We start from the raw sequence: 21,097 nt of genomic DNA on the forward strand, positions 1-21,097 counted from the left end.
GAATTAAGGTGCACTTCAAAAATCCATTGGAAAAGGTTGTTTTGATGCTGGAAAACCTTCTAATTGATTATCTCGACATCAAGATATATAAATATGAGAAAAAAAAAAAGAAGATTATTTCAAATCCCAAAAATAGTGCATCGTGCAACATATTATCTAGAATATGCATTATAAGATTTTCGTGTGTTTATAGATCTACTTGATTTGAACTATTTTGGATTTTTAATTTTTATTACTAGTGATGAAAACAGATTCTCAGTCCATTCTAAGAGTTTTTTACACCAAAATTAGATCCTATAATAAATTTGGAGGTGCACCTTTTTTTTATTGTTTAATGTTGCAACCTTATGCAAATGATACATTTTTTTTAATGGGAAACTATAGAATGAGACCATTTACCTTTGATACAAGGTGGTCACATTAATCTTAACCATTGGATGTCAAATTTGGTAGATGTGCAATTATTACATTGACCAAGCTCAAACTGCAAAAAAAAAAAATTTGAACTTTATGACACATCCAAACTATCAAATTTCATATCAAACGGTTATAAGAAATTGTGAGCATCTTGTATTAAAAGTAAATAATCTCATTGTATACAATCCCTTTTTTATTATATTTTTCGACCGGCAATTTTTAAGTAGAGTGGAAGTACCAGTTTTTACGTCCGTCACTAATATGGATGGGTAATGGATGAGGAGATTCACATGTTTTACCTGAGCTGTGTCCATTATTTAGGTAAGGTTGCAATCTTAAGCAATCAAATATCATAAGATGCAATTGGAGTGTCAAAATTTGTTAGGAAGGTCTAAAAATCTATTTTCATGTCTAATTATAAAATTTTAAACTCTAAATAATAAATGCAAGATGCTCTACTTTTTGAGAATTGAAATCTTTTTTTTTCTATTTGAGATCTATACATCTCGATGTCGAGATAATCAATTTGATGATTTTTCAATGCAAAAACAACATTTTCTTATAAATTTTTTATATACACCTTAATTCTACGATTTAAAATGCCAACCTTATATAAACCTTTCATATATAGTTCTCTGTTTTTTGACATTCAGTCATTGAAATCCATCGACTTAAGAAGTGAGTCAAAGAAAGTCGTGGATACGGATGCTTCAATAATTAAATTGAAGTTGGGCCTATTGATTATTGGGTTGGTTGATTCAGCGATTCGCGCCTCCGCTTTTGTCCGACTAAGGAGCGTCCAAATACTGTTGCCAAAAGACTATATAGTCATGCGGGAACACATTGAATATTTACTCCCTCGGAGTAACTACAGAGCCTTGGGTTAACTTCCTCAACTTGGTGACTAAAACAGTGGGCTTAAAAATAATATTGAGTTAGTGTAGATTGTCAAATTTTCTTCAGCAAGATCTAAATATTGAAGAATTAAAAAATCCGTTCTTTTTGTTATGAAAATATTCATCTTATGATTATGAGAAGCCCAAATTTTCAAACCGGAAAAAACCCCCCTAGGTCCTTAGGAGTAGAAAATAGTTAGGTGCTCCCTCAAGAGATACTATACACACTCAATATATCTATAGGATTAATATATATATATATATATATATATATATATATATATATATATATATATAACACTACACAACGCTTATAGGCAAAAATGAACAGTGATTTCACCTACCCTCATCATCGTCCAAAGTTCATCACGTAATCATGATTGTCCGATAATGTTTCAGTTTTCATTTTTTTTTTTACGAATCAAAATGACCTGAAATTTGGAATGTTTATTCATCAAAAATATAAAAATCTTCAAAAAATATAAAAAAAAATATTTTACATGAAACAAATTGACCAAAATACCCTCAAAAAATTTCAAAGGTATTTTGGTCAATTATTTTTTACAGATAAATTTTTTTTATAATTATATTAGATGTGCCTCAATAAGATGTACATACCTTTCAAATTTCAAGTTATTCCGATTTGTAGAAAAAAAAATGAAAAATAAAACACTACGGGACAATCGCGACCACGCGATAAAATTTGGACGGTGATGAGGACATACGAAATCACTTTTCATTTTCACCTATAAGTGATGCCAACCGACATAACCAATCCGATTCCCATCAAATATAAGGAACTGGCCGGCTCCCACTGTGTACCGACTAGTTGTGACAGAACCAGCCCCACCTTTTATTTTTTAGTACTTTTTTCAGAAGTTTATGTTTTTATTTCTTTTCTTTTTATTGGCATTGGCAAAGAAGGGTGCTCGAGTCACCGACCTTTTTCTTAAACATGGCCAAGGAGTATCGAGCCTAAGAGTATTGAGAACTCAACACTTGGAATAGAATTGAAATTCATCTTGTATCTTTTTCATATTAGTTGAAATCAATATTTCAAATAAAATTTGATACAAGATGAGCCCCATTTATAGGGGTTCAAAGTTCATTATCTCTTTTTTCATATTAATAAATGGTCGCGGCTCGGGACGATATATTTGTGGGGTTATGGATTGTCAATGCATCTGTAGGATAGATTTTGAAGGAAGGGAACACGCACCTAACCTCATCCTTCTTCTTAGTTCATATAAAGAATAGGTTTGGCATTTTTGACGTAAACTTCGCACATTTAGGCCCCAGTTGGACGGCATTTTTTTTGGTGCAATAAAATACAAATGAGCATCCCTCGCTCGACATGTTTTTTAGTAGTTAGTAGGGGGATTGAATTGATACCGGTACACAAATAAAAAAAAGGGTAAATCTGTGGGGATTTGGGCCGAGAATTGAATCCATGAGACTTGGTGGTACATGTTAATTATGAGAATGGAGTGTTGCATGTTATGTTGAGGCATCAGCCCCTAACCACCCCTCTCACACCTAGCTTTTTTGTTCAAGCATGTGAATGACATCCTAAGGGGAAAGACAACCCATAAGGATAAACTTGAAGGTGGGTACTTTAGTGGTAGGGTTCAGACTTGGGACAAATAGTTGCCAAAACACGGAAATGATGAGGATTTGTAAACTTTGATATGAACAAGCTAAACATAGGCTCCTTTTCTCAAGAATAAAATTCAAATTTCTTGTTTCCAAGATTTCTTAATGAATTGGGATGTTTGGGAGAAAAAGAATAATCTGTAAACAAAAAGTCTATGACTATGGAGAAATTTTAAGTACCAATGTCGTAGGAAATTCAAGAATTATACCTTGTGGGCAAGAGTACAAATGGCCTTCAGAGGAAACACCACTGCTCTGGAGCTAATTGCAATGAAACCTCATTAAAATTCTGTAGGTAATTTGGACGTTCAACAGAAGAATCTGAGAAAAACCCAAGTTGAGTTGCTTGAGCACGAGGACTGCGACGTCTCGCAATAGTTAATCTCTGGGGTTGTCATCAGCATTGGGCCACAGATGCCCGTTTGCAGTATTATACGCTAATGCCGTTGGATGATGGTATACTTTCCTGTTACATAAAATGTAATGGCCACCTCCAACTTTTTCCATGACCCTACAACTGTTCTCAAATAGTAACTTGTGATGACACTACAACAACAGAAGTTTGATGACAAGTATATGGATACATGATCTACAGGTTTCTAGGTGTTAAAATAATCAGGCGCAATTATAATTTCTGACAAAAAATACAGTGAAAAGATAAAAAAGAAAAGGAAATGAATTTAGTAAATTTGTCAAAAAATATGAAAAGTCCTACATAGAGAAACCAGCTATTGCTTAACTTCTGGCCAGCTTTGCCTGTATTAACTTGTCCAAAATGGCAGACTCAAGAGGAATTGGGTCAAGGCAACGTTCGGCACCAGCAACCAACACCTGAAACACCACAAAATAAGGGGCACTATATGGATAAGGAAAAAAAAATTGAACACTACAAAGACAAAGATGAGTGATATGAATCTCAATTAGTATGATATAATTACGGCGGTCATATAAAATAATAGAAAGAGATTATCAAAATCAAGAGGCAAAAAGAAAGAGAGAGAAAATCAAGGGGATTATCTGCTTATTCTCTAAAGTTAATGAAGGATATTTTATCAGCCCCTCCTCCATTAAGAAGTACTTCAGTTAATCCGGGAGACAACTCCAAAATTAAAAGATTTACTAGGCTCACTATAAAATTGGGCATGTTTCAGTTATACAACACAATTTCTTGCGCAGACATAGTATTACAAAATCAAACACTTAAGTTTCCAGACAAAATCCCAGATTACCTACCTATACTTAATAAATACTAAGAAACTCTCCCTTTACCTCATCTAACAAGAAATCAATGGCAGCCTCATCTTCCACAATCTCCTTTAGAGGAATTCTCAGGAACTGACTATCAAGCTGAACTTGTTGAAAGCCACTCCGATTGAATGTCTGAAGCCTCACAAATTCTTGGAAGCTCTTCAGACAAAGCTTCACTATAGTTGAAACCACAGATTCCTGAGCATATTTTTCAAATTTCAAGGTCAAAGAAAGAGAACAAAAAAAAACATTGTCTTCCCATGTTTTTGGGTGTGCGTGGAGAGAGAGAGAGAGAGAGAGAGAGAGAGAGAGAGAGAGAGGAAGTTACCTGTGTGTACTCGACTTTGGTGAAGATCTCCATTTTTTGTTTGAATAACTTGGCCAGATGGCTTTCGAGCAGCTGGCTGCGTGCGCGTTGTGTATTGGAGCGGCCCATTTTATCGTCGCGAATAGGATTGCTGCGTGAGGAGTTTGTACTCCCAGTGCTATCAGATCGGTGGTGCTTTCGGACAACCCCATGAGGCAAAACTTGCTTCACTTCAGCCCTAACAGCTTCCAACTATACGAAGATCAAATAAACAGTCAACGTGATACCCCTAAAAAGAATGTGAAATCATGATATGACAAACGACTCTCCCTCCCTCCCTCAAGAGGTAGTCATTGAGATAGAAAAAAAAATAGTAATAGCAACAAGCAATATCACCAAGACAACAAAAAATAAATAAACTGGCAACACCAACAATTAATTTCAGAGACCATCACACAATCAAGTGAAAGAATTAAACTTAATGGAATATAAACCTAGAGGCCACATTTCGTAATAAGTACAAAACCTGAATAATAGTGAAAGAAAGCTGAGGCCATGAAGCCATACAAAATAAATAGAGTGAAAAAAATGAAGGATAATAAAGAAATTTCAAACATAGGGTCACATTTGACCAACTTCTGTGTTCTTGAGATATGCTTAAGCTTTTAAATAAGTAAGAAGCTATTTTGTCCAAGAGCCATTCCACAATTAAACAACAGTGCGAAATTTCATTTATTTTTAGAAAGATTACTGAAACTAGAGCAGAATATAAATAGAATGCACTATATATAAAGCAACAATGCCTTATGGCATTTACCTCTTGAAGAAGCAAATCCACAAACATGTGAACTTCCCTTGGCTCTTTATGCTGTTCAATTATTCAACAAAAAGATCAGATTTTGTTCATAACATTCAAGATTCTTTCTACAAAGAACTTAGCAATGCCCATACTAACCTTGACCCAGTTTGGTGTTGTGAACCTCTTCTTGAGAAGAACAGATATTTTCTTTGTTTTCATACTGATATACTGCAAATGTAATGAATGTAGCGCGTGTCATTATCTTTTCACATGAACTAACCTATAGGAAAAATTTCAAATTTTAGAGATGAGAAAATCAACAACATTTCAAAAGTAAATTTCATGACCGCAAAAGAAAAAACAAGGGTGAAATCATTTAAGGAAATACACAAACTCAAGCTCAAAGTAGAACATACACAAGCCAACAAATTGCAGTTCCTGCTTCAAACAATTGCAGGACCACATAAAAAACACAGAAAACAAAGCATGGTTTTTGTAGGAAATTAATCAATAGGTTCTGCTGGATATTATGCCCACTAGCAAATAATGGCACACAGTGTTCAAAACCATGGAATCAGGCTTGGATGTACCAGGGATCAAGCCTAAGTCAAGGACTGGTCATTTTTTAACATAAAAATTAGCATTAGGGAAGACTCGACGCTGATACAGAGGATTTCCTCTAGAATCATCGGGGTCCCAATCTGAGCCGACTTCGGTGAATCCCAACCAGAGCCCGCCATAGCACAGAAATGACAACTTTCAAGGAAAAGAAACATATATACTCCTATGAACAACTCCAAAATCCTTAGGGTTTGAAGGGCCACTGCTGCTCAATTGTTGCAACCACATGAGAAATTTCTCCCTTTGCTCGGCAAATAAACAGAATGGTAACCTAACAACTGCTTTTCCATTAAATTACAATTATCCAATACTCAAAATGATGTTCTTACAAGTAAATATTCAAAACAAACAGGTTTTATTCTTAAAGCAACAATTAAATACCTCAACTTCCTAGAAAACCTACCCAAAACAATCAGTGAAGTTGACATGTACAACCACCACGAGTTATGCAAATACTGTATAACCGGAACTAAATGGGATCTCGATGCATCATCGGATTAAGCAAAAATAAGAGTTAAAACATACCACATGCAAAAACTTTTCACCAGCAGAGCGAAATATTCGACAGACTTCAGCAGGAACAAATGGTGGTCCATCTTCATAACCTCTAGCCCCACCTCCAGAAAAAGAAGCAGCTATTTCCTGTTATTGACATATATACATCTTAGGATAGAACTGGTAGAAGTCCTTCCATTAATGGTTGACAGATACAAACATGACAGGCAAAGAAATCACTAACTTCATAATTCGATAACTAAAGTACTCCCTCTGAATCAACTTTTCAAGGAAGAATACAATCAGATTGTTTCTTGCCTCAGTAATTCTTGGAATTGCATTTTGTTCTATAAAAACGGACAGCTGGACTAACACAAGAATGAGTCCTGGTAGCACTTTGTCCACTGGTATCCCATCTATTGAACCTGCACCCTGACTGGCTGGATTACTTTTACCAGAGAGCATAAGGAAATAGTCATCCAGGGCCCTAAAGAAGCCTTGGAGTCCTTCTTGAACCCAATCAATATACAGGTCTTTGAGTCTTGCAACTAATACAAGATCATCATCCATAAGTTGGCGTAATTCCTGCCAATGAAAAACTTGTCAGAAACTAAAAACTAAAAGCACACATTTGACAACATTACAATGTAGGCTAATAAAACTGGCATAAATTGGAAGATAATAAGGTGGTAGTCTAAAATGTTAGGCAGTTACCAGTAAGAGATCCATGCTGCCTTGAGTAACTACTTTTTTGCCACTCTCCAAGGCTATCTGTAACAAGTTTTCTCCTTCAGATCCCCCCTTTTGCTTGCTGTTGACTCCTGTAAGAGCGTCTGCTATCACAGTTGAAGATAGGAATTAACAAATGGTTTGTTGGATCCTATTACTTTTTAATAAGCATGTTAGATCCTCATTATCATGAGATAGGTTAATACATGATACTCTTCTACCAATCTGAAGTACATAAACAAGAGAACAGCATTGGCTATTTGTAAAAATTTCAATAGATTGAATTAAATGCCCTGGAATAATTCATTCGATTTATCAATAAATATGTGTATTAATTTTATTGCTTATACTGATTTATGAAACTATCTTGATCCAAAAATCATCTCCATTGGGGTGACAGAATTTTGGATGGAATCAATAGGAAAGAAATAGTGAATGGGGAATTCTAAATCAAACTACAGATATCCACAACAACGTAATGGATTATAAAAGAATGAATCAAGTTTAACACCCCACCTAGCAGTTTTGCATACATGAGGTACACCAAAGTACTCAGGCTTCACTACCACAGAGAAGTGACCTAGTTATACAAGCTTCATAATAACCTCCTTACAACAAAATGAATGTTCAGGGTTAAGGTCTAGGGGAGACCATTGGCTTATAGACATGGAAGCTAGATTATGTGAAAGAACTCTTTCAGAGTTTGCTAGCCACCTTAAAACAGTTCTCCTCCCAGTATAAATAAATGTTTCAGTTCCTCCTTTGCAAGTATGTGGAGCTTTATTTTAGGTCTGTGAAGGCCAGAGTAAGGAGGTGCCAGATGATGACCAAGAACTGTGACCAGCGGTAATTTTAAATCTGGAGAATGCTTACAGTGTAGTATAACCCAAATTGTCTTGTGCCATGAGAGGAGGCAGTATGTTGTGGAAGGTGCTTGGTATGTTTTATTGGAAGTTCTTTTTTTTCCTAGAATGCTTCAATTAGTTTTCTTTTTGTCTGCCACGCAGGCAGCCCTCTTTATTTTCTTAGTAACATGCCTATTAAACATGTGTACATGAGGACTTACTGGTTTACTGTAGCAGTTATTTAAATTATTTGACAACTCCTTTTTACTCTTGTGTTGTACCTTATTAAAAGTATCTAGAAGTTACTTCCAACAAATAAAAAAAAAAAGTAAATAAATATGAAATACCACCTGTAACCAATAAATCACAAGAAAGAAAAAAACTGATCACCTGAAACTTGTGACAGAAGATAGGAGAATGCACGTGAGACGTATTGGTTTATTGCAACACTTGCAGCCTGAAACAGTAACGTATTAAAGAAAAGGTAGACATTTTTCTCAATAACTCAAGGGAAAAAAGTTAGCTTGTTGCCAACCACAAACTCCTCATATATAATAGGGGTAACATAAACGACAACAGTATTCACCTCTATAGATGCATAAGGAACTATGAATACTATGACAGAATGATGGAACCACACCAGATCTCTTCAAAAGAGTTACAAACAATACATGATAAAAGTTCTCCCACTATACTCATTTGGTACATTAGGAAATATTGATACTTTAAAGAGAAGGTAAATATTCTCATTATCTTTTGCTTTACTTTCAGTTTCCCAATAAATGTTTCGATTTTTTGCGACTGCAGTAGCAGATGTTGGACCTAAAGATGAGTGTAGTAATAACTTGAAACTACTCCAAACCTCTGAGGCAAAACTGGGGAGAGCCGCTTCTGGCAATACTTCATCCATTATTAATACATCATTCCAGATTAATCCTACAATTATCCCAACAAATCAAACATCATTACAGTGAAATAGTATAACCTACCAAAGTATTCCAACAACCAAAGATCACATACGAAGCAATCCCTGTCATCAGAAATGTCTAGAACTATAAATAACAGAGAATGGCATGACATAAGGTTGAGGCCCAAAACAATCAAAGTAAGGCGTACCTCTAAATAATGTTGAAAGATGATATTTTCAGGAGCAAAGTTCTTTGCGACAGCCTGAAAATTTATTTTCATCTCTAATTATAAAATTTAAAGCTTCAAAAAACTCATCATAGATCTACTTGATTTATACTATTTTTGAAGCTTTAAATTTTATAATTAGAGATGAAAACTAAATTTTCAGGCTATTGCAAAGAGTATAAATCATGTAGATCTATAAACGCTTGAAAATATTTAAATTGATGGTGCAGATAATGCACTACAGGATGCATCATTTCCCAGATTTGAAATCCATTTCATTAAACAAAATAATTAACCTTTAAACAAAAGGAAAATTAAGAAAATCGAGTTAATGCAATGCAACATAAACTGGTTATTCATATTTAACATGTTCAACACCATACATTATAATCACATGTACTCACGTAACATTGCCAAAAGATCCACAGAAGAAATCTTTTTCTCTATATGTTTCTGAATGGTCTCAAACCGCCTACAAACACGGAAAAACGAAACTTATACCAGCTAGGAAACCTGAAGTTTAAAATCAGATAGTTCAGCCACAATAATTCAATCTATATGATCAGAAGAAGTTAAGAGAACATATAAATATAACTGAAGAACCATACTTCAAAAACAGATTGCGTGCAAGTTCAATGGGACGTCTTTCTGAATCTGGGAATATTACTCTATAGGCGCGGACGGTCTTCGCAAACTCATAAAAAGCCTGAATACATGAAAAAATTGTTTTAATAGCTTGATATAGTATGAACACCAATTGAATCAAATGACTATTTATTATCTGAAGTATAAGCCACCAGGTCTCTACCAGCTTACATGTTCAGAATTAGTCACTTAAAATTGTCCTGTTGCAAACTTAAACTACTACAAATCTCCTTTAAAATTTCTCTAACTTAATAAATAAATACCTTGTTTGAATGAGGGTCTGGAGACACAGATCCCATTCCAACTACAGGGGGCACATCTGAACTCATTGGAGCAGGTTCAGGCTCCTTGGCTTCATGCTGAAGAGCCAATAGCAGGTGTTCCAACTTCTCTTCAAGTATTCTTGATTTCAGGTCATCCACCTACAGAGAATATGAAGAACTTTTGTTTTTATTCGTTTAAACAGCTAAAGTACCAGGGACTGAAATAATGCAATACAAAAACTAAAGGTAACTAGAGAAAAGCCAAAAAAAAAAAAAAAGAGCAGGCAGAATCACTATATTCTTAGTACAGCTATACATGTGTTTTATCTTAGTATGCACTAATATAAGAGGAGCACTCTACATGACACATAAATGACTCATATACACAATTTATGATTCCAAACACCAAGACTATAATAATAAAGCATGAAATAGAGATTCTTCTCAAAAACGTTGATAGCGGGGAAGGTGAGACGGAGACAAAAAACAAACCGGATAATTCAATTGTTTAAGAAGCACAGCAGCCTCTGCCCTAGCTTCTACGGGTTCAGAATCCAAAGAAAGCTTTGCCTGAATCCAACATTTTAGCAGCAACATGTAACACATAAAGTAAGAAGCTTATCAAAAGGCTCATAATAACAAATTCATAAAACTACTGCAAATACGTAGTAAAGTTAAACTATGTATGCCCATGTTTAGTAGGATTGGAGATAGAAGGTGCCCATCCTGGGCAACTACCTAAGTGAAATTTCTGTTCATAAATACTCGGAAAACATTTGCTTTCTTTTCAGGTACAGCAAGCATTGACATGTGTAACTAAAATCAGAAAACAAAACAAACCAAGGAGATACCATAATCAATCCCAAACAGCTTTGTGGCCACCTATCTTTACTTAACAACCAACATATGCATTATTTATAATTAAAGCAAACAAACAATGGAAACCACATGCAAAATCATATAGAAGATGATCATCTTACGACTACAATAAAGTAGATATTTCGAGCCGGTCATTAATCAGAAGATGAGAGCATACCTGGGGGTTTTTATTTCTTGATCAAATATAATCTCATTAAAGAAGTAAAATAAACAAAAAATATAGAAAATGCAGTCTATAAATGACGCATAAGATACCTGGAGGTTTCTAGTAACGATTGCCATTGCTTGTTCAGATTCTTTCTTACAATCTTGGAATGATGACTCCCCATAAGCCTGGATCAACATAAACACTGTGTTAGACCCAGCCTCCTTGAGGCAAGAACATGGGCTTTGGTGAGCACCATAAGAAGGAAGAAAACCATTGAGAACATAGTCTGATAAATTTTCATAACCAGACCATGGGAAGAAATTAACCTCAAAGATAGGCATGGCACCAATGTAAAACCTCACAGCATCTGCATAGGCTTCCGATTTGATACACTTTGCAAGACGAGCAGGAAGATCATATATGAACTGCTAAACAGAAAACTGGATGTGATTCTGTTGTGCACTATCACAAGAGATCTCAAACAGAAAGTAAATTGAAAATTCAATCGAGCTAAGCCAGTTTTGTAAACTAAGCATGGTCAAGTGTAGCAATTGACATAGAACAAAATAAAAGATGGCAGACAAATATTTAAAAGAATAGTTATAACCGAGCATTCCACCTTGATTGTAACCCACTTGCTTTCACCAAACATATTAAATGGATAAATATTTTGTGTATAAACGAAAAATTCAGGAAATATAGGTCAAAGGACTGCAATCTGAATTCTAGGGAACCACAAGATCATCGCTCAGATATTAAAGTTACCCAAGATTATTATTGTCGCGGAAATAAAAAATGAGGCGCTGCATAATATATGTCTCCTAATGAGAGTTGTGTCTCTACACGTGTGTGTGTGTAGAGATTTGATCTATTTGATGTGCTAGAGATAGATATTGAGAATCATATTTGTACTCATTCTCCTCATGAGAGACTCTAGGAAAATTGGAGGCTAAAACGAGTCTTGGAGAGATTCAAAATTCAGACCCCACCAAATCTCCTCTAGTAACATAGACCTGAATGGGGATGATATTATTCAGAACTCAAGCCATGACATATAAGAATTTTTAGAACCTTCATTTTTAAGAAAAATGCAACTGCAAACTCAAGCCACGACATTTAAGAATTTTTAAAAGCTTCACTTTAAGAAAATGCAACTGCCAGAAGGATGCGTGGGTATCAATTATAACATTTATATTCCAGATTCACAATGGCTTCAATGATGCAGAATTCACATGTTAAACCCATGATATTACTCAAAATAAAGAAAAAAATATATCATCAAACAACAATTGTTGCAAAATTCAACATTCAAGAATACCAGAGGTGACTATGCCAAGTCCTTGAAGTCGAAATATAATAATAATAATAATAATACCTGAACTTTACGTAGAAGATTTCGGGTGCGATTCAATTTCTCTATATGCTCTCTCCTTTCAAAAAGAGACGTATTAACACCATCACTTTTAGATTGAACAGACATAATCTGCAGTTAAAAAGGCTTGATAAAACATCCTGATATGCTCACAAGATCTTAATGAATCTAGTAACAACAATAAAATCCTTAAGACATAAAGAAACAACAACCCTTCAAAACACCTTCTCAAGGAGTTGCTCCATATTGGTTTCCATGCCAGCAATGTTGTTGTTCATCCTGTCAATATATGAAAGCCAGAATTTATGAGGATACTACATGAAACACCCAAAAACAGTTGTTACACCTAACACTTGTTGATGCATGTCAGTAGAGAGGGTTGAATTAAAAAAATAGAATGCAATCGAGAAAATAAAATAGCGTCACCATAGAGGGAACACACAATGCTCCAATAATGTAGGGGACGTGAATAATTTCAAAGAACAACAACATAGACATAAAAAACAATTCAATCCATCTGGCCCTGAATTAGAATGAGAATGAGAATTGCTAATGTTCTGATTTGTTTTCCCTGAAGCTCCAGGAGTTGGCAGTTAATGTAGCATGATCTGGTTAGCAATTAGAAGGAGGTTGCTAGGGCCACTCTCATGTACTCAAGATTAAATTTGACGATAGATACTTCAGGAACACAGGCCTATTGTAAGTGTGTAGCTTCTTCAAAAGTCAAACAGGATTCAAGACAAGCTCATTTGATATTCTTTGAACCTCTCGGAGAACTAATTCTATAGTTGATGAAGCCAAAGCATGTTTGACATGATTACATGTATTTCACAAAGTCTTTTTCTAGACTTCGGCTTTAAAAGCTAATTCAACACCATTGGTTGAGTTAACTAGGACACTCCATACCGTTGGAGAGCAGAGAGACATTTTGAAGGAAGTCCTAAAAGGCTAGATCATAGTTACCGGAATCTCTCGACTGACCTCATGATTCCAGTTTCGAACAACTGTACATATTGCTAAGCATTTGCTTGAATTTCCTGATAACTTGACTTCTGTTAAGCAGATTCAGCAGTTCCTCGGTATTGTAAATTACATGTCCCCCTTTATACCCAAGCTTTCTTTGTTTACTAGTCCTCTTTATCTGCTGTTAAAAAAGAAAGCACCAGCATGGACTAAGATACAAACTGAGTGTGTTCTGAAGCTCAAACAATTATCCAAAAATTTACCTTCTTTGAAAATTCCTTCAACAGGAAAACGGATTTTACAAACTGATGCTTCAGATGAATATTGGGCTTGTATCTTACTTGAGGAAATTGAAAATGAGAGAATGATTTGTGGCTATAAAAGTGGAAAATTTAAGGACTCAGAACTCCATTACCATTCTACTTTCAAAGAGATCTTAGCTGTGAAAAGAGGAATTGAAAATTTTCAATTTCATTTGATAAGACACAAATTTTTGGTGGAAATGGATTTGTCTGCTTTTCCTAACATGTTGAAGTTCAAGAACAAAATACTTCCGAACCCTCAACTTCTCAGATGGTCTCACTGGTTTTCCCAATGAAATTTTGAATATAAACACATTGCTGGGAAAAACAATGTTAGCTGATATGTTTTCAAGAAAAAGATTTTCTGAAGACACTCTTCTGCCAGTTATTCCCTTTTTGGGTGCAATCATCTCCATTGATGACAATGAACATGACCTCCCTGATGAAATTCAAGAAAACATTCTCAGAAAAATCCTAAATTCCAGAAATGACATAATGCAACAAAAGATGCATGAAATAGTTGTCAGAAATCATGAATATTGCATACAAGGAATTCGATGCCATCCAAACTACCCATTCCTATCTCTTTTCCAAACCAGACATTACTATAACATGCCAAAAGAAGTTCTTTGTTTTCTTTGATACCTTACCCAAAATTACCATATCTGTTTCAATTTCCATATACGAAAACTTATTTCTTACCTTAGACATTGTCATTTCCTTCAATGGAACAATTACCAATACCCAAATCCCAGAGCCTTGAATTTTTATAAATTCCTTATCAAATACTTCCATTATACCCAATGGATTGAATCATTTCAATATCCCCATAAACCTTACCTTATCATAAGTTTTCATCTAGACCTTCATCCTAAAACCTACCCAGACTCATCCACATATTTTATCCAACACCCTTCCATACAAACCATTGGATGGTATGATTCCAATCTTCTAAATTTTTGGCCATTTCATCCACCTTTATGGACAGAATTAAAGTATATCATGTGTTGTATTCCAGAATGTTCACCAAGTAAACCAACTGTTGGATCTCCATCAAGAAACCTTTGATGAAGCTTTTGCTGAGACGAAGTTTTCTTTTTGTGTCTTCTCAAAATCATCATCTCCTTAAACACAAGTAGAGCAATCACAACAATCAAACCAATTATGACCATCTACAGTTTTCTGCTCATAAATTGGATTTCCATTTTTATCAAAAGCAATTATTGGGACCTTCTCAAGAAATCCTTGGAATTGAGCAGGGAAAACTTCCCTGTTTTGATTTTCATGAAAGCTTGGAGACTGAAAACTTATCTGAACAGTTCCGTCTTGATTCTGCATTTCCGTTAAGGAATCTCCACGGAAACCGTTTTTTGAAACTAAGGAAACTCAATTCCTTAATTTCGGAATCTTGATTCAACACATCTTTAGAAACCATTTTCAGAACTTCGAAAACGTGATTCCTCAATTTCAGAATCTCAATTCAAGACATCTTTAGAAACCATTTATCGGAACCAAGGAAACTCGATTCCTTAATTTTGGAATCTCAATCCAACACATCTTTAGAAACTTGAACCCATGAATTGTGGGTAGATGTTCCCAAATATATCGAATCTAGATTCCAGCGAGGATTAAATCTTGATTAAAAAATAAATAAATTCAAAATATAAAAAAAAAAAATACAAAGTACATAATGTCCAATGTTTGTGCTGGTTGTGCACTTCCTAAAGGAAATTGCAATAGAAATCTGCATTCGAATGCTTGTAGTGGTTCTAGTGTTTCATTATTTTACTTGTGCCACCCTAGACGGCCTTTATTTTAAATTTAAAATATAATTAATAAATACAACACATACAATTAAAAATAAAACCATGACGTAGACATAATCCTATTTTGTCTACATAACAATGAAGTCAAAATCACAATTTAGAAATACTTATCTTTTGTATATAATGACCGTAAGTTCATTAGTCAACCCAATCACTTTAAAATCTGGGAAACCTTCTAATAAGAGACATCCAATATAGGTTCTAACGTTGATAAGGCTCAAGATGTACTTGGGGCTTCCTTCTCCATAAAAATGAAATCGCGATTCCTGGTAAATGTCGTCAAACGTATTCCATAGTCCATATTATTGTAAATCTCGATCTCAAACTGGCATAGATTTCAGATCCATATACTTCAGAAACTTGATTCCAAATATGTTGGAATCACGATTTGAAACAGCAATACATCTATGTTTCACATATGTCAGAAACTCGATTCCGCATATTAAAGAATCTTGACTCCTGGAGTGTCGATTCCATGGGGATGGGAATCTCGATTCCAAGGAGGACGTAATCTTAATTCCATATGGGGATGAAACTTAGATTTATTTCGGTCAAAACACGATTCTTAGAAACTAGGAATCTCGTTCCCAACGATTTGAATTATATGGACAACGATTCCTAAGAGAATAATCTTCTAGCCGGCCACGATTCCGCGATTCCGGTTTCTAAAACGATTCGGGTTCCCATGCGTTTCCAACAACTATGGGCTAGATCCTTAAGTGCCCTCTCATTGTATCCTTGGTTCAGCAAATGGGAATGCTGATGCACTAGCTAAATCAGTCGTTAGAAGAGAATCAGATTGTTGGCTTTCTGATCTAATCCCCATTTGCATGTCTTGTTTGTAAGCAACTTAGTACAACTTGACATATACTTGATCACTCTTTGAAAAAAATCAAGCATTATTAAAAGAGAGAAAAATATTCTATTCCCATATAGACACATAATTCATTTGAACAACCAAAAGAAAAATACATCCAGCCATGCTTGTTCATGTAATAAATACATCAAAAGATGTATGATCCCAAACAGATACTCCAACATTGAGTACAATAAAAAAAATGGATTGTATACTATGAGACCATTTATTTGTGTTAGAAGGAACTCACAATCACTTCTAGTCATAAGATATCAAATTGGATGGCTTGGGGTGTGTCACGAAGTTCGAAAAATTCTTTTTTTACTTTTGAGACTAATCAATGACAATCTTAAAATTTACAACCACCCAATTAGAAATCTGACGGACAAGAGTGATTGTAATCTTCTTGTACCAAAAATAAATGGTCTCTTTGTATATTTTTCCTTAAAAAAATCATAACCAAATTGAATGACTAACTGCAAGGCGGTTTTGCTTTTTCAATGGTCTTTTTCCCTTTAAACAAGTAAAACATAAAGTAACGATAGAAAGAAAATGAAATATATCCAATGACTTACCATGTAAGTTAACATGAGAAATATGATCATAGTACATTGGATGCTTGATATAACATACTGATTTTAAAATTTAATTAGAATCTGGATAAGTCAACAACTTACAAGAAAAAGGGATGAGAAGTAACTTCTCACCTTTTAATAGTCTCTGTGGCACTTATAAACTTATTGTAATTTTCATATACCAACATCTGTAGATCAGTGTCCAGATTCTTAATTTCAGCAGCCATTTCAACATGTCGTTGAAGGAGTCCTTCCAAATTTGATTTTTTAATCTGTGAAAAAAGAAAATATATTTCCTTATTATTGTTATTGTTATTGTTATTATTGTGGAGGGGTGGGGTGGGGTGGGCAAATATAATCTATAATGTGGCTGCATCAAGCAAAAGATCAAGATTGCCATATCAAACAATGAGCTGTGCTTGTATATACCAACTAAAGGTAAGTAATTATTCATCACTTCATACATTCCACAGTAAAAAGAAGCTATTAATTTAAGCCAAACAAAAATAAAGGTTTATATAATATTACAACCAATGAACCATACAGAATGGTAAACTTTAATTGATCAATTCAATTACTTACCATTAGGGAAACTAGAGAAAGAGTACAACCACATCTAGAGCATAATCATAAGAAGCGCGATGCAGCCTTATTATCATGACAGAGACATCCATATTTAAACAAAAAAACAATTGAGTTCTAGTCCAAATCAGGAGTGATTGTACAAGGTACTTCAACAAGAATGGAGTAATAGTTTTACCTTTTCATTTCTTCACATTCATATACGTCCTATTCCACATAAATATATGCAGCCACAAGGCCCACAACAATCATTCCATTTTCCTAATGCTCAAGCAGTACACGCTCGTGGCAACTTCAAAAGCAATGAGAACATGAGGATCTAGGATCAAGACCCTGTACATAACTCATATTCAACACAGACCCATTTATTAGACAATATGTATCTCTATTAAGGACAACTTGAACAAAAAATATCACTACATTTGTCTCTAGACACGATCTAACGCCAAGAATTAGGCTTAATCCGTCCCTATAAATAACAAACTATTTCACATTAACCCAGTGTTACACTTCCTTTTACCATTTATACAGGGAATTGAGTAAGTTTACACAAAGCAGGCCATTTTTGGAAGATGATGACATGAATTGATGCATGATTTCAGTTCTAGCAATCCATAGAGACCACACAATAACAGATATAATTTCTTCTCTCCTGTATAACTGACACTCTTTCAAATTTGTTTGTGTTTACCGAACAAAGACTGGTCTAGGAATCTCTAGGAATCTCTAAGATAATAGAAGACAAATTACAATGCTACAAGTTTTTAAAAAGTTTAGAAAATTGCGATGCATTTAGGAAGAGGACAAAAGCATCTCACAATGATGCATAACAAATGTGCTCTCTCTCTCTCACTCTCTCTCACACCACATACACACACATATACGCACACACAGACACGCATGTATATAATTAGTCAGTTTAACCAAAATCAGGCAATTCAAACCACTCCAAACCAGCCTAATATGTATCGAGCCTGAAACATTAATTTGAAGGAGAGAAGATTTATACACTGACCCCACCCCAAATATAGTTTCCCCCAGGTTCGGTAATGTCCCCAGGTATAAAATGAACTCTAAATATGTCCAATTCCAGCTTTATCGAAACCAAACCATCAGATTTGATCTGCTACTGAATTTGTTTTGGTTAGGATAGGAATTCATCAAGTCCTTTCATAAAAATAGATTATTTACTGGCAAAGAAAGCTGAATTTCAAATATCACAATTTTAATCAAGACTGATCCCATCAAAGTTCAAAAAAATAAAAACACCTGGATCTGAAGCTTTCTTATGCATGACAATTTACAGAATCATCTAGAAAGTAGGCCAAATCAAGACAAAGAACCAACAATTTGAGGAACTATAATAATAAGAAAACATTTTGACGAGTTATAATAGAATTTCTAATGCCATTGCATAAGAACATACATTTCACTGGGATCCACGATCAAATTTTACTTAATCATGAGAATTTAGCCTGAGTTTGGCAATTTCATATTAATCAAAAAGGAAAAGTCCAATATACCCAAACAAGTCAAACATCCATGAATTCAATCCAAATGCATTACAAATCCCAGTAATACAACAATAAAAGAACAAACCGCACTTGCATAAACCCTAGTTTTTGTTACAAATCCTAAATCCTTGAAAGAAACCAGTCCACGTGAAATGGAGGAAATTGAAAAAAAAAAAAAATCTCATAGTGAAGGATGTAGTTCTATAGATTCATAATTATGACAGGAAATACCAGAAGGTCCATAAATTGATCAGCATCAAAGGATGGGGAATCAATAGCGTCCAATGAAGCAGATTTGATAGCGCCATTGGAGGTGGCCTGGTTCTGAGAGTAGAAGCTCGATAGGAGCTCCCTCATTCTCCTTGCTTTCTCATCTAAGGGCAGATCCACTGCCATTATTCTGTGTCTCAATTTGCCTCGCTCTTCTACGCTCTCAAATCGAGCCCCTCTCTCTCTAATTTCCCTCTCTCTTCCTCTCTCAAATCGAGCCCCTCTCTCTAATTTCCCTCTCTTTTCTCCTCTCACTCTCTCTGCGCAACTGGTCCAAGTGGATACCAGCCGAGGGCACCTAGGAATGGAACGGAGGGCTCCAAGTTCCCCACAAATAAGGGACTCGGACTAAATCCCCCATGAATTGTAATAAGGTTAAACGGTCCTCGACTCCTCCTAACATTGTAGCATGGTCCTGGACTTGTAGCACTTCATAGGCCTCGACTCCTGGTAACTCGATATTATTTATTTATAGGGTTTTGTTACGCTACACTACTGTACGCTAGTGTTTGCAAATTCGAACATGAACGGTTAATCGGACGTCACCCGAAAGTGGTTTGAACCGGAAATTCGAACTGAAATGGTTAATCAAACATGAACCGAGAGTGGTTTGAACCGGAATCAAAGGGTGATTAACCAAACTAATCAATCAAGCAGATTTTTTTAAAATGGATAAAAACCTTTAAATATATATATAAATATTTAAATTAAATATATAATATCTTATTACATATATTTATCTTATAAAAAAAATTGAAACAATTTTTTATAAATTAATATTTGAATATTATGGTCTTGTACATGATCCCTAGCCGGTCATATAAATCTTTTTTTTTGATATTCTTTGAAGATATTTTTGTCATGTAACATCTCCAAGAATTAACGCATTCATCCCGAACCTTACATAAAAACTTTCTAGTTTCTTTTTGTACAAAAATCGCTCAAATTAGGAACGAAAGTTTATGCATTTTTTTTTTGCAAATAACAAAAGTAGCTTGATGCTATTAAATCAAGTAAAAACGCCAACTAATACGAAAATGGTAAGAAGGAATCGAGCATTATTGATCCTACGTAAATTTAAGAATCAAAGACAGTTATTTAAAAGCAAGATCAAATTTTTTCTATAATAAAAAAGTTTGAAAATGTGAATCCCTCTGCCAACACAATTATAATCTCATTTCCATTACACAATTACAATCCCAATTCCATTATTTTTACAATTACAATCTCATTTCCATTATTACAAAGATAACTACATCATGCACTTAAAAAAAAATTCAAACAAAGAAAAATGAAGCAAAAGTAAGACTGCTATTATCATGCACTTATTTTTTTGTTTGTTATAAAAAAAATAACATTTAAAAAATAAGAATCAATTTTTTTGTCATATTCATCAAAAAACATATTTTTATTGTAAAACATAATTTTAGCAAAAAAATATAATTTTAATAAGCTCATTAGAAAAACACTTCTCATATTCATCATAAAAATAATAATTTTATTAACTTAATAATATTAAGTAAAATTAAATTGTTTTGAAAAATCGGTTTCTTAAAAACCCCTAAAATCAAGCAACATTACAAGCAAAAATGACCCTTAATGTTTGAAAAATCAAACAAATCAATACAAAAGCTTCGTAAAGGCTTCCATCATCTTTCAAACACATCAAATCTAATAGAAAAATATTTGGTATTTTTTATTTAATTTAAAAAGTTGTAGAAAATTTAGACCTATGAAATTTTCATGACATCAAGCAAT

The 21,097-nt window shown here is 34.4% G+C and overlaps 1 protein-coding gene across 5 annotated transcripts; it reads right to left on the bottom strand.

The window, feature by feature from the left end:
* Positions 1-3,484: 3,484 nt before the first annotated feature.
* Positions 3,485-19,639, bottom strand: LOC18430240 (Vps51/Vps67 family (components of vesicular transport) protein). Of its 5 annotated transcripts, none has more exons than XR_016050246.1 (20): positions 19,301-19,639; positions 17,106-17,245; positions 12,676-12,730; positions 12,455-12,562; positions 11,406-11,504; positions 11,187-11,264; positions 10,545-10,622; positions 10,053-10,211; positions 9,753-9,850; positions 9,549-9,616; positions 8,873-8,946; positions 8,401-8,467; positions 7,151-7,269; positions 6,755-7,021; positions 6,467-6,583; positions 5,477-5,600; positions 5,339-5,389; positions 4,543-4,773; positions 4,236-4,412; positions 3,485-3,797 (listed from the first exon to the last, which is right to left on the bottom strand). XR_016050246.1 is itself a non-coding variant. In XM_006840399.4 (20 exons), exons 1-20 carry the CDS (start codon positions 19,463-19,465, stop codon positions 3,702-3,704), a joined length of 2,319 nt encoding a protein of 772 aa, XP_006840462.1. In that variant the 5' UTR covers positions 19,466-19,639; the 3' UTR covers positions 3,485-3,701. The 5 variants fall into 5 exon arrangements, 3 of the variants coding, with proteins under 3 accessions (XP_006840462.1, XP_088715712.1, XP_088715713.1); XM_006840399.4 differs by having other exon boundaries at positions 5,477-5,548; XR_016050247.1 differs by lacking the exons at positions 17,106-17,245; positions 19,301-19,639 and adding an exon at positions 13,433-13,595.
* Between the last annotated feature and the right edge of the window lie 1,458 nt (positions 19,640-21,097).

The sequence above is a fragment of the Amborella trichopoda genome, chromosome 2 (assembly GCF_054954075.1).
Source record: "Amborella trichopoda isolate Santa Cruz 75 chromosome 2, AtrichopodaSantaCruz75HAP2 v2.0, whole genome shotgun sequence".
NCBI lineage: Eukaryota > Viridiplantae > Streptophyta > Magnoliopsida > Amborellales > Amborellaceae > Amborella > Amborella trichopoda.

Excerpts from the sequence above, each read along its gene's own strand:
- LOC18430240 (XM_006840399.4), bottom strand. The coding sequence starts at position 19,465 with ATGGCAGTGGATCTGCCCTTAGATGAGAAAGCAAGGAGAATGAGGGAG. Across the intron at positions 6,584-6,754 it reads CAATTCCAAGAATTACTGAG|GAAATAGCTGCTTCTTTTTC; the intron begins GCAAGAAACAAT and ends TGTCAATAACAG. Across the intron at positions 5,549-6,466 it reads GTGAAAAGTTTTTGCATGTG|TATATCAGTATGAAAACAAA; the intron begins GTATGTTTTAAC and ends TTACATTTGCAG.